This window comes from Stegostoma tigrinum, chromosome 3 (genome assembly GCF_030684315.1).
Source record: "Stegostoma tigrinum isolate sSteTig4 chromosome 3, sSteTig4.hap1, whole genome shotgun sequence".
NCBI lineage: Eukaryota > Metazoa > Chordata > Chondrichthyes > Orectolobiformes > Stegostomatidae > Stegostoma > Stegostoma tigrinum.
The window spans coordinates 58,665,005-58,692,307 of NC_081356.1; the positions used below are offsets into that span (position 1 = coordinate 58,665,005).

The 27,303-nt window shown below is 38.0% G+C and overlaps 1 protein-coding gene across 5 annotated transcripts in view; it reads left to right on the forward strand.

Moving 5' to 3' along the window:
• The window catches only part of LOC125451140 (terminal uridylyltransferase 7-like), an 81,912-nt gene extending 60,908 nt beyond the window's left edge, over positions 1 to 21,004 (forward strand). For 4 of the 5 annotated variants that reach the window (XM_048527914.2, XM_059644626.1, XM_059644625.1 and 1 more), the window contains 5 exons: positions 6,379 to 6,494; positions 13,790 to 14,148; positions 14,376 to 14,443; positions 14,652 to 14,694; positions 19,861 to 21,004. In XM_048527914.2, coding sequence (XP_048383871.2) covers positions 6,379 to 6,494; positions 13,790 to 14,148; positions 14,376 to 14,443; positions 14,652 to 14,694; positions 19,861 to 19,934 — 660 coding nt within the window. In that variant the 3' untranslated portion in view covers positions 19,935 to 21,004. The remainder of the gene's footprint in view (positions 1 to 6,378; positions 6,495 to 13,789; positions 14,149 to 14,375; positions 14,444 to 14,651; positions 14,695 to 19,860) is intronic. The other variant, XM_059644624.1, reaches the window with a different exon arrangement.
• The last annotated feature ends 6,299 nt before the right edge of the window (positions 21,005 to 27,303 follow it).

The following is a 27,303-nucleotide window of genomic DNA, read 5'->3' on the forward strand; positions in this document are numbered from 1 at the left end:
TCCAGTTTCAATGATTATCCTGCTGCTAGCATTTGTCTTTTTGTACCAAATTTCTCTATTAACAGTTTTTTGTTTCTTAATGTACTGTATGATTCAGTTGACTTCCTTTGCACAAGTCTTTCAGACGTTCAAAGAAAACATTCTGCCTCCCTACTTATTTCTCACATCCTAATAGTGTCATCTGATATGCCATCAATCCTTTGACCGTTGAGCAGTGAGAAACCAGTGAAGTGCAAAAAGTCAAGAGTGTGTGGAGTTTAGCCTCAGCAAGAGTACACCCTTAAAGGGAATTCGGCTTTGAGGTACAGTGGCCTAAAATGATAAGAGGGTTTAAATTACTTAAGCTGTTGTGTTTAATTCAAATGAACATTTCAAAGAAACCAGTTTAGTTTAATATTGGAGAACGTCTATAGCTTTATCTGCATGATATAGGAGGACTTGTGCATTCAATTGTCCCTTACTATGGTGAAACATGAGGTTTCTGAGCTCATAAAACAGTTGCCAAGTCAGGAGAGTCTCCAAGTGTTCAGCAACAGTGAGGTCATCAAACAGGTTAAGCAGTCAGTCAAACAACGTATTCTTGCAGACAGCAAACTTTTAAAATAAAACTTGTTAACTGACGATTTTTAATTGTTTTACAGAGAAAGAAATGTTGTTGCATGCACTTCACTGGTTTCTCACTGCTCAACGGTCAAAGGATTGATGGCATATCAGATGACACTATTAGGATGTGAGAAATAAGTAGGGAGGCAGAATATTTTCTTTGATGTGCAAATGGAAATATAAAAACTTCTTAAAATATACATTTATTACGTGGAAATTATCATGAGAAATTTGATGTTTCAAATATAAAATTCATTTTTTATGACATAGGGCCTTCATTATCAAAATTATAAAGTTAGTACCCCATTAAAAAGTTAGTCATCCAACAAGATTTGTTTAAAAGGCATTTACAGCAAACCTTTGGTGCTAAGATAGAATTTTTTATTTCATTACAGTGTTCAGGGGCTTCAACATACTATGGAAAAGTGTACCATAACTAATAGCCATTTCTACATTTAATTGCATATTTTGGACTGCAAACCACAGCAGTAGAGGATAAGTTAAAATTTCTGGGACATGGACATTATTTTGATCCTCAGTCTATGCAAAACAGATGGACAGTAAATCAGAATAAGATTGTGGCTAATTTCCTTTCTGTTAATAAAGTGCAAGATGATTTAGACCAAAACTACACAGGTGGAGCAAAATAAGATGATACCATTATTCAAGCAAAATAGGTAAGTAGTGAAAAATAATTCAGAGAAAGGAAACTCTTTAAAAGAACAAGATTGTCAAAAATTGGAACCAAGATTGAGTAGCATATACTCAAATGCACATTCAAAATAATTGGAAGCACCATTCAATACAGGGATAAATGCTCAACAGTTTTAACAGAAACAGGTTTGGACCTGACAGAAATTAAGCCAGGATTTTCACATTTTCAGATGAAAATGGGTGGGTGTGTTAGGGGGTGGTAAAGCTGCCCTCCGTGCCCTCCGCACCCCCCCCCCCCGCAAGGAAATCTCACCAGATCTTGCCACAGTCAGCTTTTTAAAGAGCTGACCGTATCATCCTGACTTGCCAAAAGCTGCCAACCAGTCAGAGACTGGCAGCTTCTGGGTCCTCAAAACACTCAGTCAAGATCTACCTGTCAGGGGATCCGTGGCATGGGGGGAGCTCTGGGGAGAAGGCGTCAGAGGCATGGACAGAGAGTGGCTTTCTGAGGCCACTCTCTTGACTCCATCCATGCTTCCAGTTGACCCAAATTGGGCAAATAGAGCACCCCCACCCCCCAAGAAAAAAGAATAAAAGGCAGCAGGCAGGTTGATCACCCTGATTACCGAGTCAGAAAATCAGCCACAAAAACAAAGCACTGAAAAAACTCAGTGGTATGGCAACATCTGAGAGATACAAACATAGTTAATGTTTCAAGTCCAGTATGAAACACCCCACAACTGATTCCGACAAAGGTTCACTGGACTCAAAATGTTCAATATGTTTTTCTCTCCATAGATGTTGCCAAACCTGCTGAATTTCTTCAATACTTTCTATTTTTGTTTCAAATTTCCAACATCTGTAGTTCTTTTGTTTTATTTTAATCAGGATACCAGACACTTTACCAACAGGCAAACAATCAGGCAGGTGGTGAAGTCAGAGCCTTGTGGCTGTTAATTGACCAAATGGGACCTTAATAGCTGCCAAGCCCAGAATGTTGCCCACTGAACCTCCTTGCTCAGCATTTAATTGGTGAGGAGGCATCTTGGGGCACTGGTAGTATCCCAAGCTCTGGGCTATGTTGTCCATGTTCACATTCCATGTGGCCTGGTTGTGTATCTGAACAGATTAATTAAAATAACCTTAATTGGTGAACTAGCAAAAAGGTAGTCCATATCTCTCCAAGGCCAGTTCGCCCAATTATTTCCCTTGCCTTATCCAGTGAGAGGAAAATTGTGTCTTTAATCTTTGTTGTTATTGCATTTCAAGGAGATGTACGAAAAATGAAAGAATGTGGTGTAATTGCATCAACAAAAGATTCTTTTACAACACTTTAATGCATAAATCTAAGGAATTTAAAATTCACTTTAGGCTATGTGTGCTGTTGGCAAAGTCACATTTAATTGCCTAGTCCTAACTTCCTCAAGATGAAATGGCAAACATGCCAACTATCATAGCTGGTATGTTTTTAAAATATACGTTTTAGTTTTAAAGTTTTAAGAGTAGATAGGTAGGGGCCACAATGACTTATTGGGTTAACAGCTAGAAAGATAAAATCATAAATAGCCAATGTGCTTGCTTCACTAAAGAACTGGAGACATGACTTCTGCAGTTATTCCAATAGAGAATAACTTATTCAAGTGTTTTCCAAGAATTAAGGAAAGCTTTGGAATTAATTTGTACTAAATTGGATTTCTACCTGAAATGTCTGTACATATTCATTGCCATGGAGATGTCTGGGGTTTAGTGAGATTCTTTGTTTTTGAGTTGATCTTTGTGAATACAATTGGAATTCATCCATTAGGATGATGATGATGACTGATGATGTTTGGAAAAGCTGCTAAAAGATTATGTCAGTTTGAATTCTTACCTGGTCTATTGTACATTGGGAAGATGAAACAGAGTCTGGACAGCAGCTTTTCAGAACACCTATGTTCTGTCCACCAAAATTACTCTGGGCTTCCTGTTGCCAGCCACTTCAACACACTGCTGGCTAACATCTCTGTCTTAGGCCAGCGAAGCTCAATGCAAACTGGAAGAATGGCACTTCATCTTGGGGACCCTGCAGCATTCAGGATTCAATATCAAGTTTAGTAATTTTAGGGCCTGAGCATCTTCACCCATGTACTTATCCCAACCCCCACACACCAGACCAAGTCCTCACATGGGCTGTTACTGCAGACAACCTATTGTCAGCCACTAATGGTTCCCATTAGCAGCTATTAATTGTTCCAGGCTGACTTTACCCGTTTAATTTGTCTGCTGAACTGTTTTCTTCTCTGTCTGGACTCCTTCCCACTCCCTCCACCACCCCCCACCCCATCTTCGGCATATTTACCATCTTTTTCTTCGCTAAAATTAGTTCTGAAGAAGCGTCAGTGGGCCATAAACATTAATTCTGCTTTCTCTCCACAGATGCTGCCAGACCCGAGTACTTATAAACAATTTCTGCTTTTGTTTCTGATTTCCAGGGTTCATTTTGTTTTGTTTAAGATCGTGTGTAGCATCCAGCTACTAGGAGATCAAAAGATAAATTTAAATATCCACTTAAAATAAATCATCGATTTATTATCCATGAGACAGCTGCAATTGGGAGTAGGTATTGGAAGTTGAGAAACAATTGGACGATGTCTTTAGCTAGGAAGCTTAAAGGCAAAAAATTACAGTAATCATCCATAAAAAGCAGCTAATCCTGTTGCAGTTTGAGGTCTGGCTTTGAGCATGGTTCCATTTGGAGACGAAAGCAGCAAATGTTCGTGAGATCAGTGTGGTTTCAACTTTTGAGTCACCTCTCAGGAGTTGTAGGGAAGTCTATGCTGCAGCTGTCAAATCTGGACTCATGAGGTCACTAAATAAATTGGAGGGAGCTCAGCCAAAAGCTAAAGAAAGGAGGCTGTGAAATCTCATGCCTAAGTAATGAAACATTAAAGATAAATCAGTAAATTTTTGTAATATTTTGAATTGGTCCCAGAAAAAGTGAATGAATCTTTAAAAAACAAATTGTAAGCTAACCCTCCAATGGCTAGAACTATAACTAACATGAATAAACTGCTTGTCAGAGTCCACGCATGTAATCTAGGTAACTTTCAAAGCTTAGCTGTAAGGATTTCTGCAGCTGTATTGTCATTATAAGATCATTGGGAGATCACTGAACTTGCTCCTGTTCAAGGTGAGAAATATCTTCTATGGTGCAAATGTTGTTTGTCATTTGTAATGCAAGTTCGATGTTAGCTAGGTTTCTGCTAGTTTCTTGATTATTAAAGCTCTGGATGAGACCAGATCCTTCAAAAATCATCAGCAAACAGTCCCAATCCTGATTTTATGATGGGAGGAAAGGCTATTAATGAAGTAGCAGAGTTTTGTGGAGTCAACAAGGCTGTTGTGAAGCATTTCCGAGAGCAGTGGTGCTTGACTTAATCATAGAATCCCTATGGTTTGGAAACAGGCGGTTCAGCCCAACAAGTCCACGCTAACCCCAATCGCACCCAGATCCATCCCCTAATCTACACATCCCTGAACACTATGAGCAAATGGCCAGTCCACCTCTCCTGCACATCTTTGGACTGTGGGAGGAAACCCGAGCACCCTGAGGAAACCTATGCAGACACAGGGAGAATGTGCAAACTCCACGCAGACAGTTGCCCAAGGGTGGAATTGAACCCAGGGTCCTGGTACTGTGAGGCAGCAGTGCTAACCACTAAGCCACCATGCAGCCCCGGCACTTCTAGTAACCACAACTATTTTCCATCTGTATCCCTGCTGATTGCGATGCAAGCTTTTCCTTTGAATCCATTGATCTTTGTTATGAAAGGATTCCAGTGAGCCATACTGTTATGCATGATGCCTGGATGTCAAAGACAGCTACTCTTGCTCCAGCATTTGAGCTGTTGTGACCATGTCTAGATTGAGGGGTTGAGTAAGGCCTGCACCTGACTGGTTCTGCTGGAATACCGTTCTGTGGGTTACTGGTGAATAAATGTTGCTTTTCATGGAAAAATTACAAACTGCTATCACTTTGATGATTGGAAAGAGGTTAACATGGTAGTAATTATCCAGTTTTAATTTTTCTCCCTTCATCATCATTGTATAGATGATCCTTAGGTTTGCCAATCAATTTATCTTATACAGGATTAAAGTAAGCTTGAAGTGGCTGTACATGGCTATAATATATCTTTTGGTAACTTTTTTGCATATAGGCAAAAAGTTAAATCCCTTGAATGTGGTGGCCAGTAATCCCTTCATTATTGTCAGATAACGGTAATATGACCTACTGTAATCATACAAGCAGATTTTGCTAAATTTATAAAAATGCTAACTGAAGCAGACTTCTGGTGCTTTAAATCATCTGAAGCTGTTAGGTTTCCCTTAAGAGAGAGCTTCTTTAAAACAAAATCAAATCTTGAGAATTAGAAAACATCCTCAGCATATCTTCAGCCAGTCCAATCACTTATCATTTAAAGATAAATAATTAAATTGATTTAATTGATGGAAACAGGAAAATAGTAGGATGGAGGAAGAAGCTTAAATCTCTTGCACTCCTATGTTTAATTAGAGTTACCCTAAGTAAATGCAGACGGAATAAAATGCATGGGTAAACAAAGAATCACCTATTGTATAAAATGATTTTATTGTATCTTCTTCATGATTGCAAGAAAATAGTGGAGTCTTCCTAGATATAGGAGTAATATTCTGCTTTACAAAGACTCGGGCCTCATAGAAAATTGTTGATGGAAAATATTTTTAACGCAAAACAGCCTCTCCGATACGTGAATAATTTCAGACAGAAGGAGAATTATTTCATATTTCGTCAACCATATAAAATTATAGGCAATTTGCTGAATAAAAACCGGAAGGACTGCTGATGCTGTAAATCAGGGCCAAAAACACAAGTTACTGGAAAAGCTCAGCAGGTCTGGCAGCCTCTGTGAAGACAAATCAGAGTTAACATTTGAATCCAGTGACTTCCTCAGAACTCGAAACATTAACTGATTTTTCTTCACAGATGCTGCCAGACCTGCTGAGCTTTTCCAGCAACTTCTGTTTTTATTACCAGTAATGCTGCTTGTTGTGCTGGTGCAATGATCATTATTATTTTTAACTTGCTGTTTTTTTTAATTGAAGGAGTATTTCTTTGATCCAGAAATTCTGACTGAGGGGAAGTTAGCTCCAAATGACAGATGCTGCAGAATTTGCGGGAAAATAGGTCATTTTATGAAAGACTGCCCCATACGGAGAAGGTGAGTTAAGTTCCTCTACAGTGGAGGCAACCTAAGTATATGTAAGTGAATCTTAATTTTGAAGCATTAATTCTATTTCAAAAATTATGGTTCATTTGTATGAATTGCAGGATTTCACTGCACACAAGGAATCATAAATATTGATTGATTTTCCTTTTTCATACTTCTGCAGCCAGTAAAGTGTAATGAGGCATTTTGTCTCTGAACAACGAACTTCTATTTGAAAACAAAAAAGGGTTCTTTTCAATGTTTGGTGAGGTTTTTCAAAGTGTTAGAAGTTTTTCCCATTTTCATTTACTTTTGAAGTGCATCCTGGAAGTGTGATTTACATTGGCATAGTTAACATTTGTTGCCCATTTCTAGTTACGAGTTAGTACTTGAACAGATTGTGTGGCTAACTGCAAGTGAATAGTTTGCTTATCTCTCTTCTGAGGGTAATTAAGAGGCAATTATATTCCTGAAGAACTTATGCTAGACAACGCAAGGATCGCACATTTGCTTGCCCAAAACCTGTCTACTGTCTAGTATGCACAAGAATGATGGAATAGTCTCCTCTAACTGGATGGGTGTTGCTGCAGTGACCCTCAAGGAGCTTGACACCAAGACACAGCAACCCTCTTGGTACCCCATCTACTACCTTCAACATTCACTTCCATCAACAGAAATGCACTGTTGCAACAGAGTGTGCTATCTACTAGATGTGTTGCAGTAATTTACCAAGGTTCCTGTAACATTTTCCAAACCCACAACCTCTACGATGTAAGAGGACAAAGGCAGGAGATGCATAGGAACACCACCACCTTCAAGTTCCTCTCCAAACCATATATAATCCTGATTTGAAACGAGATCAGTGATCTTTCACTATTGCTGTAACAATGTCCTGAAAGTCCTTACCCAACAGTGCTGTGGGTGTTCCTACATCCTAAGGATTTGAGTGATTCAGGAGGTGTTCAAAGAAGGCAGCTCGCCACTTCTTCCTCCTGAACTATTGTGTATAGATAAGAAATGCTGGCTTGGTTAGCTACGTCTGCATCCCAAAAAGTAATGTTCTTCAAATGAAACAGATGTATTGTTTTTCTCAAGAATGCAGTAGCCTTGTGGTCACTTGTACTGATTTTTTTTTGTTTACAAGTTTCTTTTAAAATTAATTTTGAAATTTTCAAACACCCATACTAACACCTAAATTTATATTTTCTCTGTTATTAGTCCAGGCCTCTCTTATTCCTATAGAAACACAGCCACATAATTTTGAATCTATCAAGCTTCCATTAATCTCAGCAGTGAGTCCTATTGTCTTCAGTCATATACAGCATGGAAAGGGAGCCTTCGGTCCAATTCGTCCGTGCTGAACCAAGTATCCTAAATTAATCTAGTCCCGCTTGCCAGGACTTGGTCCACATCCATTTTAAACCCTTCCTACTCGTGTATCCATCCAAATGCCTTTTAAATGTTGTAATTGTACCAGCCGCCACTTTCCCCATAACTAAAACCTTTTATTGCTAGTATGCTATTGAATCTCTTCTATGTATACCCACAGCCATGACATCTTTTTACAGTAAAATACAAAACAGACACCGTATTCTGGCTGTGGCTCCACCCATGCTTTATTGTTTGAGTTCTGGATTGAAGCGCTAGTAAAGGATGCTGGAAAACAAGAATCTATGTATGTTAGAGGAACAAAATGCCACACAAGACTATAACAAAAACAAACCAAGCACTGGAGTTTACTTCCTCGAGGGATGGGATTTAAAAAAACGTTAAATATATGTTGAACCTCGCACAGAATACACATGAAGTATTCCGTATAGTTCTGGTCTCCACACTATTTAAAGGTTATTTATTGAAACAGTTGGAGAGAGTGCAACAAGCATTTATAAGATGATACTAGAGCTGAGAGATTATACCTGTTTGGCAAGGATGAACAGGCAGCATCTGTTGTTGAAGGGTAGACTGATGAGTGACCACCAAGAAATTTTTAAAATTGTAAAAGGTTTTGATAAAGAAGACACAAAGAATGTTCCATTTGCAGGATAAAGGTAAACCAGGGCCAACAATGTAAGATAGTCATCAACAAATCAAAAAGAGAAGAGAGTTCAGAAGAAACATCATTGCCCACAAAGAAGTGAGAATTTGGAACCCACACCACCATTTAATGTGACAACCAGTATCTCAACACCGCAGTTCTGCTCTCTTCCAAGATCCTTTAATACCTTTAGCTTCAAGAAATGTATTTGTTTCTTTCTTGAATCTATTCAGTGACTTCACTTCCACAGCCTTCTCTGACAGAGAATTTCATAGGTTCACAACCTTACGAATGAAGAAGTTTCTCCTCAACTCAGTCTGAAATGGTCTGCACATTTCCTAAGACCCATTGGCCAGGGAAAATAATATGCATTCAGACTGTCTAGCCCTAACAGAATGTTATCCATCTCAATGGAACTCCTCTGATTCTTATAAACTCCAGTGAATACATGCCCAGACGAACCAATCTCTTCTCCTATGACAAACCTACCATCCCAGGAATCTGCCTGATGACCATTTGCTGCACTCATCGCTCTGGGGCAAATATACAGTTTTTTTTTAGCTAAGGACTGTACACAGTTGTACTCCATGTTTTCACCAAAGTGTGCACAGCTACAATAAGACTCAAAATTTCTTGAAATGCTGCCCCTGCATACTTACTTCCAATGACCAGTATACAACGACACCTAGAGCGCTTTTGTGAATCAATAGTAATGTACAGCCTCTGAGTCAGAAGGTCAGAGTTCAAATTCCACCTGAGCCCGCAATGTTTCACAGCATGTCTAAACAGGTTGATTCAAAATACTTGATTGGACACCTAGGTTGTGTTTTTTAAATCAGCCTTTCCCAGTCTATTTAAATTTAAATCATACTCTGCCATTCTTTTTTACCTACCAAAAGTGGACAACTTCATATCTATCCATGTTTTGCTGCATCGGCCATGTGTGTTCCCACTCATTCAACTTGTCTAAATTACCTTGTCCAAGATAACAAAGTGTGGAGCTGGATGAACACAGCAGGCCAAGCAGCATCTTAGGAGCACAAAGGCTGACATTTCGGGCCTAGACCCTTCATCAGACCCTTGTCACCTTGTTGTATCCTCACCACTTGTACTCCCACCTACTTTTGTGTCATCAGCAAATGTGCAAATATTACACTGTATTCCATCATCCAAATCTTCACTGTACATTATGAATAGCTAAGGTCCAAGTGTTGATCTCTGTGGTAACCCACTTGTCAATGCCTTCCACTGCAAAAATGAACAATTATTCATTTTTTTTCTCTCGGCTAAGCAAGTCTTGATTCGTGCCAGTAAATTGCTCCTATTTTCGTCTGTTTTGATGTTTCACGATAACCTCTTATATGGGATTTCATCTTATCTACTTGATGGTTATCTATTGTACTAGTTATTTTCCGAAAAAGCTAAGGAGATTTGTCAAATATGATTTCTCTTTAATAAATCCCTGGTGACTTTGTGTAGTATTGTCAATATTTTTTTAAAAGTGCCGATTATCACATCCTTTGAAACAAACTCCAGCATTTTCACAACTACTGATTTCTGGCTCTGTAACTCCTGATTTTCTCCCTTTTTTTGAATAATGAGTTAATATTTGCTAGCCTCTGGTATGATGGGACTGTTCCACAATCTTTGTGATTTTGGAAGTAAACATCCAAAACTTTCACTATTTCCTTGGCCATCTCTTTTAATATTCTTGGATGCTGGTTATCAAGTTTCAGTTCAGTTAATTTTTCCAGGTTTCTTTTAATATGAATACTAATTTCCTTTTCAAAACACCCTGCCTCCCTAATGTTTCTGGTAAGTTATTTGTACTACCTCCTTTGAAGATAGAACAGAAGGACTTGTTTAATTGCACTGCCGTTTCCATGTTTGCCATTTATCAACTCAGACTGTAAGGAGCCTAGATTTGTCTTAATTAATCTTTTTCTTTTTACATAGCTGTTTCAGTCTGCTTTAATGTTCTTGCAAGTTTATTCTCAACCTCTATTTTACCCCTGTTAATCAATCTCTTGGAGTTCCTTGACTGAATTCTAAATTGCTCCCACTGTTAAACTTGCTCAAAAAAGTGGCAAGCTTATATGATGGCTTTTTGGATCAGGTATTTCAGGCCACTGATCTTTGGTCAGTCGAAACTGGGATTTAAACCTGGAATACTCCATAAAATTGTGGTTACTGCCAAAACCGTCGCCATAAGGATGGGGGGGGGTGAGGGGTGCATGGAAAGGATGTGTGGCAATAAGGCTGATCATAGTGTCCGAGGGAAGCGCTTTGTTTAATGAGCATTCTTCAAATTCAAATACAGACATAGCAAAAGAAGCCATTGAACAAACTAAATGGATAGATATTTATATCTGAAACCATTTTTCACATCCCAATCAATGGGAAATTTAAGAATATAAGATTCAGGAGCAGGAGTAGGCAATCACAACCTATCGAGTCTGCTCCGACAGTTGGTTGATCATAGCTGGTCTCGTCTTGGTCACTATTTCAATTTCTTGTTCCCCATAACCTTTTAACCCAATACTACTTAAAAATCCGTCCCCTTAAGTTTATTCAGTGTCCTGGCATTCTCCACACTTTGGGTAGTGAATTCTACAGATTAGAGAATCATTTAATTGGCTCATTTTAAACTTTCACCACTGAATTTGATTCAGTGCAGGCAGGACGTTTAGACTCTTAAGAAATACTAAGGGTATTTTATCATCATTCAGTAGTGTGAAATGTTTGACACAAGGCACCTACCACTGGATAAGCATTTTGAAACCAGTGGATCAGCATAATAGGCCGTCCCTTTGTGAGAAGTTATTATTGTCTCCTATACATATTTGATGTGAACTTGCAATATTCTGGAAAAGTCAGGTCCTAAAGGCTAATGGTCTTCGTCATCCCAGTTAAGGTTGTGGTCATAAAACCGTTTGATTTATTCCTTTAAAGTTAATGAAGGTTATCCTTTCAAAAGTACACTGTAAAACCACAAAGCTGATGCTAAAATGGATTATAGAAAACAAATAAAGATCAACTTTTTGACATTCTTAACACAAACATTTGGCAACTAGAAATGCATATCAAGAATTTAAGCAAATGCTTCTTATGATTTCCTACCCATTAGTTTTGGTAGGTTATGTCCCACATCACATTGTGCCCCGATTCCTAAAATTCACATTTGTCCTGCACAACTCTTTGCTGCTAGCACTGAAGAATAAAGCTTATGCAGTAAACTCCTGATTTTTGTCATTCAGATGGCTATTTTAAATATAATTCTTATTAGTTAATGTATTTCTAATTTAGGCCATGAAGGTAAAATGTCTCCTTCTTCCAGCCCACTATATTTGTTATACAGCATGTATTTTCTTCTTGTTTACAAAGCATTGTGGAATACGCAATGAGATGTGGAAATCGATCACTTGAGCAAGGTAACAGAATTTGGGGCCTACTTATGAGTGAATGCTGTTGAGGAAAAGATACCAACTTTAATGACAGTATGAATTAATTGCAATCGCTGTTACAGTTGTACCACTTTTGGAGTCTTAGATTTATACAGTAGGGTTGTAAATCCTTTGGTCCGCACTGACCAGATACCTAAATTGATCTAGTCCCATCCACCAGCATTTGGCCCATATTTCTCTAAACCTTTCCTATTCATGAACCCATACAGATGCCTTTTAAGCAGTGTAATTGTACTCGTCTTCACCACTTCCTGTGGCACCTTGATCCAGACACAAGTGAAAAGATTGCACCTCAGGTCCCCTTCAAATCTTGCCCCTCACCTTAAACCTATGCCATCTAGTTTAGGACTCCCTTATCAAGGAAAAAAACCTTGGCTATTTACCCAATCCATACCCCTCATGATTTTATAAACTTTGACAAATCACCCCTCAGCCTCCAATGCTCGAGGGGGGGAAAAAGCCCCTCCTTTTTCAGCCTTTCACTATAGCTCATATCGTCCTAGCAACATCCTTGTAAATCTTTTCTGAACCTTTTCAAGTTTCACAACATTCTTCTTATAATATCCTTTACAGTCACAACAAGACCTCTCAACTCCCATACTCAATACACTGACCAATAAAGGCAAGCATATGAAACACCGCCTTCCCTATCCTGTCTACCTATGATTCCATTTCAAGGAACTTGTATACCTCTACCCCTAAATCTTTTTGTTCGGCAACACACTCCAGGACCATTCCAGTAATTTGACAAGTCCTGCCTTGGTTTGCCTCATATTTATATAAACTGAACTCCATCTGCCAGTTCTCAGCCCATTGGCCCATCTGATCAAGGTCCCATTGTACTCTGAAATAACATTTTTTTGACTGTCCATTGCACCTAACTTCTTAAAATTGGAGAAGTCTAGATGAAGAATCAGAGCTCAAAATGAAAGACCGTGAAGATTAAAAAGATGAGGAAGGAGATTCTGTAGAAGTGTTGTATCTTTGCGTGAATGTTTTTTTCAATACTCATTGTAGATTTTATTAAAAGATTTCATTATCATACATCACAGAATTATTTAACAAAGAAGAGGATGACGTGTCAGTCTTGGTTCATTGAAATAATTATCCAATTCATCCCTCTTTCCCAGCCCTGAATAGGTTTCCTTTACGGGTGGTTATCCAATTCCATTTCAGAAATTACATTTGAATTTGTTTCTGGTGCCTTTTCAGATCATAACTTAATGTGTAAAAAGAAAATTACTTCCCCACCCATCAATCTTCTCCAATTACCTTAAGTCTGTGTCCTCTATTTACTGGTTCTCTACCAGTCAAAATTGTTCTCTTTATTGCCACTGTCTGCAATTCTTTGTTTGATCTCCTAATTTAATCTTACCAAAACCCCTCAATTTCCAGCAAATCTATGAAATCTCCTGTTCATAACTGTCTCTACTTAAGGGTAACAATTTCTATTATTTTTGTAAATCTATATTTCCTTATCCTTGATATCATTCTTGTAAATCTCCTCTGTACCTCCTTCAGGCTCTTGGCTGCTTCTTAAATTGTGATAACCAGAATTGGACACCTGTAAAACAAACTTCCTGTCACACACTCCATACACTAGACCATTCAAGAGAGCATTGAATCTTTATTTGGATAGCAACTGTGCAGGGATATCAGGAAATGGTAGGAGGTTGGCACTAGGCCAAAGAGCTGTGCAGGCACGGTGGGCCGAATGGCCTCTTTTTGCACTGTAATCTGTGAATATATTCAACAGTGGCAAATTATTGTTTCCTAACAAAACACTCTTGAAATAATTTTTTTAACAGCAAAACAAGACAACTAAATCTTGATGATATTAGATCCAAATCAGGGTTCAATGACAAATTTCAAAAACCCTCCGAAGCCAAAGCAAAAAGAAAACCTGAAAACCCTAAATCCCCAAATAAAGAAGTGTCAAAGCTACATGGAGAAGATTTAAAGGATTTTGGAGTAAAAGAAGAAGAATTCTACCCAGAGATTCGTACACCGAGGAAATTAAAGGAAGATCGAGCAACAAATGAAGTTCTCAAGGAGAGAACTTCCAGGCCGTATCCAGAACAAAGGAGGAAGCAGGAGGACAGAGATAAATGTTGCTTTGTCTGTGGCAAGGAAGGTCACATCAAAAAGGAATGTCCTCGTCACAAAGGTACTGATTAAATACTGAAATTTAGCTTCAGGTGTTACTTATTAGGGTCTTAATTCAAATTAGTCGTCATACTTTGTTGTTCTGCATTACAGCTCAAAGATGCGATAGAATTCAATGGAATGCTTTTGCTTTCAATAGTAATTTGTCAGTAAGGAACATTTGCATTTAAGATATATCTTTATAATGCTACTTACTGGAATTTTTTTCTTTGCATTTATGTTTTGCAGGTTTAACAAGCACTGAAGTTGCTGCATCCTCATCATCCAGTGTTGGAAACGAGTACAGCAAAGTAAGGGTGAGAATAAATGATGTGTGACCAGCTACAAATTTGCATTGATAATTTAGTGTCAGATGTTGATATCAAATAGTTTAAATATTAAACTCATTTATTTGGGGGAACAAAAAAAATGAGTAGTAGTAGGGGTGGGAAGGAGAAGTGTAGCGTACTCAAGCTTAACTTACCTGTCCACTAATTCAGACATCATCTTTTTTTTTAAACACAGAAGGAGAAACGAAAGCAAAGAGGATTCTTAAATTCTCAACCAGGTTTGGAAATTTCAGTATTTTATGTTTTGTATTTTTCAATGGGATGTGGGCTTCACTGGCTCAACACTGTCTCCCATTTATTGGCTATTTCTGATGACCGTGCAGAAGGAGTGACTTGCCTAGCCATTTCACTTAAGAGTTAACTATATTGCTTTGGGTCTGGAGTCCAATATATACTAAGTAAAGATGGAAAATTTCCTCTTCTAAAATAGAGAGTTAGTGGGTGTTCTGGTGCTCTGGTGAAATCTGAACCAATATCCCTATGCATTAACTTGAGTTTCTGGATGACGAGTCCAGTGACATTGTGATTACACCACCGTAACTTCTCAACATGATAATAGGAAGATAAAGAATTTGTGTTTTTACAAGTTCTACAAGATTCCTGCGTTCTTATAATTTAACCCGAGACCACATTGGTATGATTTTGCAGTGGGAGAATGTCTTTCAGTTCTTGCAGCAAAATTCATTCCCATATGTGAAAATTCCAGGAAGTTGCAAGCCAGGAACAGGAGATATAGGTTTCTTCATGACTGACTGAGTGAGTTTCTTCCTATTCATTAGGTGTTAATTTCAGGTCAGGTTGTAATAGCTTAATGCACATTGATTTCATGAGCTTGGTGAGGTGATCGTTGTGGCCACTTTAAGTCAGTTTTTATTCCTTTCTTAAACCATTTTAGTGTATGAAATCTCAAATATTAACATAATGCTGAAAATTGATGGATTATGCTTACCACTATCATGATAACAATTTTATGGAGCTTCCACATGCTATCTCCACTTTCAAGACAGACCCCTACTCCAGAACAATCCAGGAAAAGAGATGACCTTCTTTACTTAATCCATCCACCTTAAATTCCAACAACAGTAAGAAGGATTCATGGATGCCTTTGCTACTGAGGTTTTAGACTACCTGTTCAGTTGCCTCTGATGTAAAGGATCCTCTAGCCAAGAGTGATCGTAACATGATAGATTTTCAAATTCTATTTGAGAGTAAGAAAGGCGAGTCTATACTAAATGTCTTAATCTTTAAGTAAATACAGTTACATATGTATGAAAAGAGAATTGGTGAAAGTGGGTTGCGTTAATAGATTGAAAGATAAGATGGTAGAGAAGGATACCTGAGATGTTTCATAACTGAACAAAGATTTTTTTTCCATTAAGGAAGAAAAATCATGCTAGAACAATGCATCATCTGTGGCTAACTAATAAGGTTAAGTGTGGTATTAAGTTGAAATAAAAGGCAAACAATGCTGTAAAGATTTGTGGTAAACCAGAACATTGGCAACATTTTAGAAATCAGCAAAGGATGATGACACAAAAATAATTGAGGGAGAGTATGATGAAAGAAAACCAGCAAGGAATATAAATACAAACTATAAAACCCTTCTACAAGTCTGTGAAAAACGCAGGTGAAGTGGAGAACTAATAATGGGATATGATGAAAGGGCTGAGATTGTGCGTAAGTATTTTGTATCAGTCTTTACAGTAGAAGAGACAAACTGCATCCTAAGAATAGCAGAAAATATTTATCCGTTCACAGAACGTTGGGGTCAATGACTATGCCAATATTTATTGTTCATCCTTAATTGCCTGTGAGAAGAATCCTTTATTTCAGAGGCAGCTGAATGGGTAGTCAAACCTAAATAGCAAAGACATCTGTGAATCCCTCATGCTGTTGTTGGAAGTTGAGGTGGAGGAGGAAATGGATTAAGAAGCCAGGGTCATCTATTTTCCTGGATTGTTCTGGAGTAGGGGTCTGACTTGAAAGTGGAGATAGCATGTTGAAGTTCCATAAAATTGTTATTGTTATCATGATAGTGGTCATGCTGCTGTTCATTTTATGTTGGTGAACCATTAATGCTGTTAGTAAGAGAAGTCTCAGATTTGGCCCAGCAACAGTGAAGGCAATACAATACAGATCTAGGTCAGGATGGTATGTGGCTAGAAGGGGAACTTAAGTGGTAGTAGCATTTGCGAACTAGTTCTTCTAGATGCTAGTGGTCATGGGTTTGGAAGGTGCCTTGGTGGTTTACTGCAATGATAGACTTCTGCCACTCTGTGTTAGTAGCAGGAGTAAATGTTGAAGGTGGTGGAAAGGATGCCTGTAAAGTTGGGTTTTTTTGGCTTGTATTTTCTTAAGCTTCTCGAGTGTTCCTGTGCTGAACTCATCTAGGCAAGTGAAAGGTATTCCATCTTATTCCTGACATGTGTCTTGAAGATGGGAGTCAGGAGATGAGTTGTTCACTGCTGAATACTGAACTTCTGACCTGCTGTTGTCGCCACACAGTATTTATATGGTTGGTTGGTCATTCATTTTCTGGACAATGGTAACCGTCAGGATGTTGTAATGTCCATTTTTAACGCCATTGAAAGTCATAGCAAGATGGAGAAATCAAGAGACAAAAGGGAACAAGGAACTTAAAACGATCCTGTGTGAGAGAAAAATAATGGGAATGCTAATAGGACTTCAGGCTGTAAAATTCCCTGGGCCAGACTTCCAGTATCCAAAGGTGTTTTTAAAAAGTGGCTGTAAAAATAGTAGATGCATTGGTTGTAACCTTCCAAAATTTCTGTGATTCTTGAGATAGTCATAGAGCTGTACAGTATGGAAACAGACCATTCAGTCCAACTTATCCATGCCAACCAGATATCCTAAATTAATCTAGTCCCATTTGCTTACATTTGGCCCATATCCCTGAAAACCATTCCTGTTCATGGACCTGTCCAGATGCCTTTTAAATGTTGCCATTGTATCAGCCTCCACCACTTCCTCTGGAACTTTATTTCCAAATAAGCAGTACCGTTTTCCATGAAAAAGTTGCCCCTAAGATCCCTTTTATACCTTTCCCCTCTTAACTTAAACCTATGCCCTCTAGTTTCGGACTCCACTACCCTGAGGAAAAGATCTTGGTTATTCACCCTATCTGTGCCCCTCATGATTTTATTAACTATATGAAGTCACCCCTCAGCCTTGAAGCTCCAGGCAAATAGCCCCAGCCTATTTAGCTTCTCCCTGTACCTCAAACACCCCCAACCCTGGCAACATCCTGGTCAATCTTTTCTGAACCCTTTCAAGTTCCACAACATCCTTCCTGTAGGAGGGAGACCGGAATTGAACACCGGTATTCCAAAAGTGGCCTAACCAGTGTCCTGAGATAATGGGAACTGCAGATGCTGGAGAATCCGAGATAACAGTGTGGAGCTGGATGAACACAGCAGGCCAAGCAGTATCTTAGGAGCACAAAAGCTGACGCCCGAAACGTCAGCTTTTGTGCTCCCAGTTGCTGCTTGGCCTGCTCTGTTCATCCAGCTCCATACTTTGGTTATGAACAATGTCCTATGCAGCCACAACATGACCCCCTAACTCTACTCAATACACTGACCAATAAAGGCAAGCATACCAAACATCTCGTTCACTATCATATCTTCCTGCCACTATATTTTCAAGGACCTATGAACGTGCACTCCGAGATGTCTTTTGTCCCAACAGATTGGAAAAAATGTATGTGTAAAAACACTTTCTGTTCAAGAAAGAAGAGACAAAAAGAAGTAAATTATAAACCAATTAGTGTAACTTCTGTGATTGGAAAACTGCTAGAGTCCATTATTAAAGATGTACTATGGCATTTAGAGCGAGAATATACATTCAGGCAGAGTCAGCATAATTTTGTGAACAGTAAATTGTGTTTGAAAAATTTATCTAAGCTTCTTGATCCGAGTTCCTTGAGGGTGAAACAAGCCACGCAAATGTAAGAAACCAGTACCTTTTCTGAAAGGCATTCAAAGATGTCACATTGAAGGTTAAGAAGCAAAATATTGGCTAATGGAGTGGAAATAGTACATCACTTTACAGAGATTGGTTAATGAACAAGAAGCCAAACTTGGGTATAAACCTGAATAACATTGAATAATGGAGTACCTCAAGGATCAGTGCATGTACCAATAATTTGGATGAAGAGAAAGTAACGAATCTAAGTTTACTGATGATACAAAGCTAGGTTGAAAGGTAAGTTGTAGAGAGGAGATGGTTGCTGCAAACAAAGACTGTTTAAGTAGTGGGCAACAAAAGTGGAGATAGAGAATAATGTATAGAAATGCTGGATTATTCATCATGATTGTAAGAATAGAAAAGCAAAACATTTTTAAACATGTGAAATAAGTTTTGATGTACACAAATATCTGGGTATGCTCATACAAGGAGCACAATATCAGCATGCTGATGCAGCAAGCAATTAGAAAGGCAAATTGCGTTGTCTGTATTAGAAGAGGATTGAATTATAGGAAAAAGTCTTGCTAAAATTGCACATAATTTTGGTGAGACCACTTCTAAAGAACAATGTACAGTTTTAGTCTCCACATTGGAGACGATACAGCAGGAGTTCATTCAACAGATCCCAGAGGTGAGACAGTTGCCCTATGATGAGAAACTGAGTCATTTGGGCCAGTATGAGAGGTAATCTCATTGAGTCATAGAAGATTCTAAAGAGGCTTGATAAGTTAGGCACTGAGAGATTGTTTCCATTGGCCGGGAAATCTAAAACTAAGAGCACAGTCTTGAATAAGAGGCCATTTGTTTAGGACTGAGATGAGGAGAAAGTACTTATGGAAAGGTCTGTGAGTCTATAAAATTCTTCATTCTATAGAATTGTTATGCTCCAACATTGAATATATTTAAGACAGGAAACAGATTTTTGCTCTCAGAATCAAAGGATATGGGGAGTACGCAGGAAGGTAGAGTTAAAGGCTAAATTCAACAATAATGATACTAAAAGATGGAACAGGGCTCAAATGCCATATAGTCTACATCTGCTCATATTATGGCCTTTAGAAGGTATTCATTGTTCCTAGCTAGTATGTTTTCTTGCTATTAGGTGGCTATGCTTTGATGTCTAACCAGGCTAGAAGCTATAACTCCACTCAGATGGAGACAGACCTTCAAGTGAGCAAAACCACCAAGTTTTTTTTAGGAGGAGGAAGTTTTTGTTAATCTCTTTGACTTTGCACTTCATCGATTTTAAGCCCTGTATGTGAAAGCAGAGCCCTGTTCCCAGATTTTCTGTGTCTCGCAGTAATCATTTTGATGTTGTGCTCATTTGTATATTTTCATAACTTGTTTAATATTTCACATTTGTGTTATTTTTCTTAAAAAAACCCCTCTACTTACAGGCCTTAGTAGTAAATTCGCAACAGGTTCCTCAACTCAGGGAAAATCAGCACATAAAAGGACCCAACTGGAATGAATTTCAAAGGAGGCTGAAAACATTTGCATTGCAATTTGATTGCTTATAAACTGTGGTGATCCTTGTGTGCCAGTCCTCTGCAATGCTGCCACAGTTGAGGCAATCCAGTAGTTGTTTTAAGTTGGTTCTTGAGAGAATAGAGTGATTTTGCGTTTTGCCACAATGAGATCCCTGTTGTTATTGAGTTTAAGTGAGTAATGTTTTTAATTGGGTCACATTTTTGTTCAAAATTATGTTTATGTTGATATAATTGTAAATTTCTAGCCTTTTTTGACCAATCTGGCATCTTTCCAGTAAACCAAATTACAACTGAACAACTTTATGCAAATGAAATAGATAAGATGGCATCTTAACTGTTAAATTATTTTAAAGCAATTAATGTAATAATGAAGTTCAGGCTTGTGTGAATCTTTTTCAATAGAAGGTTGAATTTCTGTTCAATCTTTAGAATTTTATTTTGTTTTGTTTAACAGTGCCATACGTGTGTATTTATCAAAGTAAAAAGTTTGTATAAAAACTTGTTTGATAAGGAAATATCACAACAGTGATTCAAATGTTATTTAATTACTAAAGATGTGGATAATAGGAGAAATGTATCATTGTTTCTAAATAATAAAATCAGTTGTGAAAGCATTGGTGGTTTGGCAAAGCTAAATGGATGGATTTTATTTAATTACACTTTTGAATTTCCCATTCATTTACCTTGAACTATGAGTTACACCCACAAAGCAAATAAATTGAATTATTGTACCAGTGATATTTTTAAAATGTTGGTTTTGGGAAAAGATGCAGCTGAAAATTGTACAGTAACTTGTTTTATGTAATTGACTGAAGACACATCAAGAGAAAGGAATCGTGAATATGCTTGATACTGTATGTTGCTTTTGAATAAATGGATGTTTTTGAGGATTTGCTACTCAAGTTGCCCACTTTAAAACAATGATGCTTGTGTAAAAAATGTTGACAGCTACCTTGTGTTTGTATATATGTGGTACATATGCATTTGAAATCTCTTGACTACTGTACGTAAGGTCTTGTGGCAACACAAATAAAATTCATAGAAAAACTTATTGAGCTTTCTAATTATGAGAGAAAAGATAAAGTCTAGCATTTGAATTCTACTCATCATTTTTTATTGTCACAAACACTTAAGTACCTGAACTGGAATGGTGAGCAATTTGTGCAGATGTGAATATTGCTTTGGAATAGAATAGTATCCCTACAGTCCGGAAGCAGGCTGTTTAGCCCATCAAGTCCACACCCTTCCAAACAGCATCATATCCAGACGCATCCCTATAAACTCCACATTTCCCATGGCTAATACACCTACCCTGCACATCCCTGGATATTATGAGCAATTTAGTATGGCCAATCCACCCAACCTCCACATCTTTGGACAGTGGAGGAAACCCATGCAGAAATGGAGAGTTTCTGCAAACTCCAAACAGTTGCCCGAGGCTGGATTTGAACCCATGTCCCCGGTGCTGTGAGGCAGGAGTGCTAACTACTGAGACACCGTGCAACATAATCTTGCGACTAAATTTTCAATGTAATGTCTTTATATACAGTGAGTGTTTTCTCCCCCCCCCTCTAAAAATTCAGGAACACCCAGCTCAAGCAGCAGGAATCTCCTTAAAGAATAATTGGTTTGCAATAATCAGGATATTATATCCACAGGTCATTAACTACATCATCATACATGATCATTCTCACTGTAGAACACAAGATCCCCCTCTGGCACCTTTCATTGTTGATGAGTTTTTCTTTTGAATGCAACAGAAATCAAAGTTGTTTAACATTGAGTTGAATTAAAACATTATGCAATATTAGGTAGTGGATTGCAGACAGTCTTGACAGTGTCGTAATTCATAGAACAGTTGTGGGATAGAGCCACAAAAATTTCAACCTGCACTATAAGAGGAAAGTTTCAACTAGACACTAAAATGGGATGGTATTCTCACCACCCTATTGCCCAGGCATTCCATCTTTGAAATTATTGAAAACATTTTTGTATTGGACGTTGTGGCAGATACTTATTTCACGATGTTGCTATTTATGAACTGGACTTTGCCACTTGAAGGATTATTTTAAGTAATTAGAATTTTTAAAAATTACTTCATTTTCACTGAATATTTGCAAGTAGGCCTCATTCATCCCAATTTGGTTCCCATAGATATCGAGCTTCACCTCAAATGTATGTTATCTGCATAAATCATCCTTTATAGCAATAATTTCACCATTCGAACTACCATGAGTAGATTTTTTTGCTAAAATATTCTTATTTGATCTGTTAAGTGACTATGTTCCCTTGTTCTGAGCTTGCCTAATGATCCTCCTGGACAATCTCATGTAAGGAGAAGCTGTGTGGTGTCTTGCCTTGGATTTATTCACTTGTGGGACATGGGCAGTGCTGGCTGCTTGTCCCTAGATTAGTCTGTAGAGAATTTTTGTTTTGATCACAGCAGAGGTTAACTTTTTTAAGTATTCTTTGTTGAATAATCATTCAGCACATATTGCTAATATATTATGATGCATACACAGCAATTTATGTTTTAAGGAATTATAGGCTAAGCACTTCAATTCTTGTATGGTAATGCTGCTATATGGAATTTAAAACTCTATCATTCTTTGCTTTTGGTGCCATGCCTATTAGTCTGCAAAGCTTTGCTGTGTACTGATAGGAGTCTTCCTTGGCCTCATATGGAGTGAGGTAGATTCTCAGAACAATGCATGCTTTTCAAGGTAAGAAACGGCTGAGCAACTAAATAATGTATAAAAGAATGGTTGTGACAGTGGATTGAAAATTTTGCCCTCTTTCTCAAAAGAGACTGATGATGGGAAAATATGGTCCATTGTAGTCATTCTTCAAATATTGTTAAACTCTTGTGTCTGGAATTTTTGAGGCACTTCCTCCTTCTGTCCCTACTCCAGTAGCTGATCAATAAAAATCACACAAGCTGTTGCTTGTTTTGTTGTTATTCATAGGATGTGTGCATCACTAACACGCTTAGCATTTCTTGTCAATCCCCAATTATTTTCAATAAAGTAGTGGGGAACTGCCTTCTTGAACTACTGTAGCTAGGAACGTAGAAACTAAGAGCAGAAATACGCTATTCAGTCCTTCAAGCCTGCTCCACCATTGTATAAATCATAATACAAATGTTACCGAATGTTTCGTCTATTTCTTACCTTGAAAAACATGCGTAACTCTGAGAATCTACTCCATGTAAGGCCAAAGAACACTGCAATCTTGTTCTTAGGATTGTAGTACATCGCATAGCTTTGCAGTCAAATGGGCATGGCACAAAAAATAAAGATCTGTGTTTGAATTCCATATTCCCATTTTTTTTCCAATAACCTTTGATTTCCTTGACTAACAAGAATCTGTCTTAAAAATATTTAATGTCCCTATCTCCAGTGACTTCTAAAGTGGAATGTTTCAGGATTCATAAGTGCAAAGTGGGTTTAAAAAAAAGTTCAGCCAATCATTTTATCTTAGCTAGTTCTAATAATACATCAATAATGTTGACTTTAGAACTGGAAAAAATGTTTAGACTAGAAATTGGCTGATGACACCAAGTTAGAAATTATGGGAAACATTGCCATCATGGCTGATTTTAAAAGGCACATGATGCCTTATAAACAGAAGCCAAGAAGTAAATCGTAACTTTCTAATCAAGTCATTGATGAACTGATTGGGAACACAGCCACTTAACATATTGATGCTTTTCCTCAGCTTCAGATTTGCGGAAAAAACAATTGTGAAGGAGCAAATATAATGACAAAAAGATCTAATGGGAATTTTAAAATATTTCTAAAGCATGGAGGACGGTTAGAAGGTGGAATGTCCATCGTAGATTATTGCAGAAGCAAATCCACAATTTCTTCTCAAAGGGAACTACATATTTATTTGCAAAAAAAGGAACATTAAAAGGTATTTGGAATGAGCAGGAGAGTAAAAGATATATGACATGGCATTGATGAAGAAAAATATTTGCGTGCACATAATTGACCAAATAGCATTTCTCTAACTCTGAGGAAAAAAAGGAAGGGGTTCTTGTACACTTTTCTCAACTTAAAATATTTTTAAAATTTTGATCTTAGCCCATCGTTAAACTATTGATATTTTTCAAAGCTAACTGATTCACAGAAGCAAAAATAAGGCAAAGTACAGTAAGTTACAAATTGACAAGAACCAGAAGCACTCTACCTGGATGGTACACTCAATCTTTCCTGCAGTTTCTTAGCATTAAATTGTATATATGATGAATAACATTAACTCTACTGAAAATATAGAAGCTTCCATTGAAATTCGAACACTGAGACTTCAACATATACATGAAAACAAACTCTCTAATTTGATTGTTTGATCTTTGAAATTCAGTCAATTTCTTTGTAGAAGCCCAGCAATACAAATATTAGCAATTTCCAAACTTTTTTTAAAAAAGGATAAGTTAACAATAATTGCATTCACTCCTCTGCATTTGAAGCAGGTTAATTAGTGCAGAATAACAGTTTCAACCTGTGCATTGGTCTGACAAAAGTTTAATATATTAACGTACAGTCTGCTCTCTCTCCCTTTCAAAGTGAAACTATTTATTTGTTCATTCATAAGCAACTTTATCTCTGAAGACATCCGGCACATCTTGAGTCCATCTTTATGTCCACGCCCAAAACATTAACTTATCTCTTTAAACATAGTACTGAGCAGTGTTCCGGATGACCATTCTTCATTGTTTTACCTTTTACGTACATTACACATTATGTATATAGAATGACATTGAATAACAAAAGTAATAATCATTACAAATGTTTTAAAGCTACAATATTTCAGTTGAGATGCTCTTGTCATTATTTATTCACTTATGACCTACCACTTCAAATCCAACAACTTCAAATTCAGCTTGGTTGTACTTGAAAATGGGTGGAAGAGCTTGAAATTGGCTTTGATCGTCTCTACAGAAGTATGGTACCAGATCCTAGGCTAAAGTTAACTTTTGAGGGCTGCAATTTTAGATCACCAGGCTGAGCCCTTTGCATAGATCTGCGAAGGTCATGATGTTGCATCATGTCGCGTTATCAAACTGGCATTTTATGTTGGTTTGATGTTCTCCTCTTGCAATCCTCATTCTAACAGTAACACCTAAATTATTACCAACCAACCTGCAACTGGGTTGTATGGTGTAGAGAGAGTTGTCAGAATCTTTTGCTGATACGTCTCCAGTGGCAATCTGCATTGACTTATTGTGCTTCCTTCTAGTTTTGTTCTCCTATGCTTGACGTTCTTGCAGTTTGCATTCTATCCTATGTCCATGATTGTTCTACCCTTTGAGAATCGAGTGTCTATCAACATGATGCAAAGCTTGGTCTGTTCTGTCATGAATATGGTCCAGCTGTTGATGTAGAACCTCAGCACTTCTACACATATTGAGTCACTTTCCTGAGAGTAGGTACTCTTCTTTCAGTGGATATGTTCTCACTGCATGTTCTTTTATGCCTGATACAATCCTGCCTTCAATGAGATTGTCTTCAAGTGGAGCAAATTTGGGCTATTCTATGAGGTTTGCAGTTACATATGATCACTGGATGCTTTTTCATGTTGGGCCCTAATATTGAACACATATTCAAGAGTCTTGTTCACTTGGGGTTCACAGCATGCCTTCAAGGCTTGAAGTATTTCTGCAAACTTTTTTTTATTCCTTGAGATTCAGGGTGGAATACTCTTTAAAATAATCTCATTCACCAACAGTAACGAGAGTATGGTTGTTCTAACTTGTTAAGAAGATGTGTAACAATTTCATAATTTTGTCATTACAGATGAAAAAGTTGCCAATTCTGCTTCAATTAGATTTCTATTGCAACTGGAGTTAAGTGACTGTGTGTGGAGTTTGCATGTCCTCCGTCGTCCACATGGGTTCCCTCTCACACTTCAAAGATGTGCAGGTTAGGTGGGTTACCCATGGTAAAGGTGGGGTTATGAGTATAGGGTGGTGGTGGGGACTGGGTTTGGATGGGCTGCACTTCAGATGTTGGTGACGTTTCGCTATGCCGAATAGCTCTTTCTTACAAGTGATTCTATGATTGTAATGGCATTGTGGATCACATGGACTCCAGTGGTTCAAGACTAAGTCCTGACTCACATGTGCAGGCAGCTTCCTTGCTGGTATGATCTGACCAAAGTTGGCCTCGTATTTGGCCACCTCCCAGGATAACAATTCAATTTGGGATGATTAGCATATTTCCGTGGTTGGAAGCTGAAATAGTGAGCTCAAATAGAGGGCTTGCATTTCTTAGAATGACTGCAGCCTTACTGACTTGGGTGTATGCTGCCACTGCAGAAGGGTAAGAGTCGTTGGTCATCTGAAGGAGACTTCTACACAGAATATGTTTGGGATAGATATGCAATCTATACAAAGGTGCCTCCTGGATTGTGGTACTTATACCAAGTTATACCACTGAGCCATTCAGCAATTTGCCCCAGTGACACTGAAGGAACTGTTACATATTTGCAATTCAAGATGATGAGTGGCTTGGAGGAGAGCTTGCAGGTAGTGGTGTTCCCATTTCATTGGTTCAAGCCAAATTGGGATATCTTGAGATAACGAAATGTCCTATGTGACGCAAATCTTTCTCTTCTAAATTGAATATGTAAAAAACAAATAAGGTTCTAGTGAATAGATCAGAACCAGTAACATAAATATGGCAGAGATAACACAGTGTGGAGCTAGTGGAACCCTGCAGGCCAGGCAGCATCAGAGGAGCAGGAAAGTTAATATTTTGGGTCGGGACCCTTCTTCAGAAATGGGGGATGGGGGTGGGAAAAGTGAGCTCAGGGACACCCCTCCCCTCTATTTATTTCTGAGCTCCTCTCCCCCATTTCTGAAGGTCCCTACCTGAAAAGTCAACTTTCCTGCTCCTCTGATGCTGTCTGGCCTGTTGTGTTCCTCCAGCTCCACACTGTTATCTCTGACTCCAGCAGCTGCAGTTCTTACTATCTCTGAGTGACATAAGAAGTCAGAATAAATTCTGCCATATTTATGTACAATGACAGGAAAAAACAACTGGTATGATATGCATTTTTAAGTTGCAAAATGAGCTGTGTTGAATGTAAATAAACTACAGAACGAGGTATAGTGATAACCCCTAGTAACCCCAATACTGAAATAAAGTTTATGAATCCATGCATTAACACAAAATCAGCAATGCTTTCAAATGCGTGGTCATTGTGACCATGAGGGCGAATATTTAAAAAACAGATGGAACAAGACAAACAGAACAGTTCGGGAAAAGCCAAAGGCTCTGTGCAATTATCAACACTTATACGATACTTTAACGGCTGACAACTACTGGACAGTGCGGGACCATCATC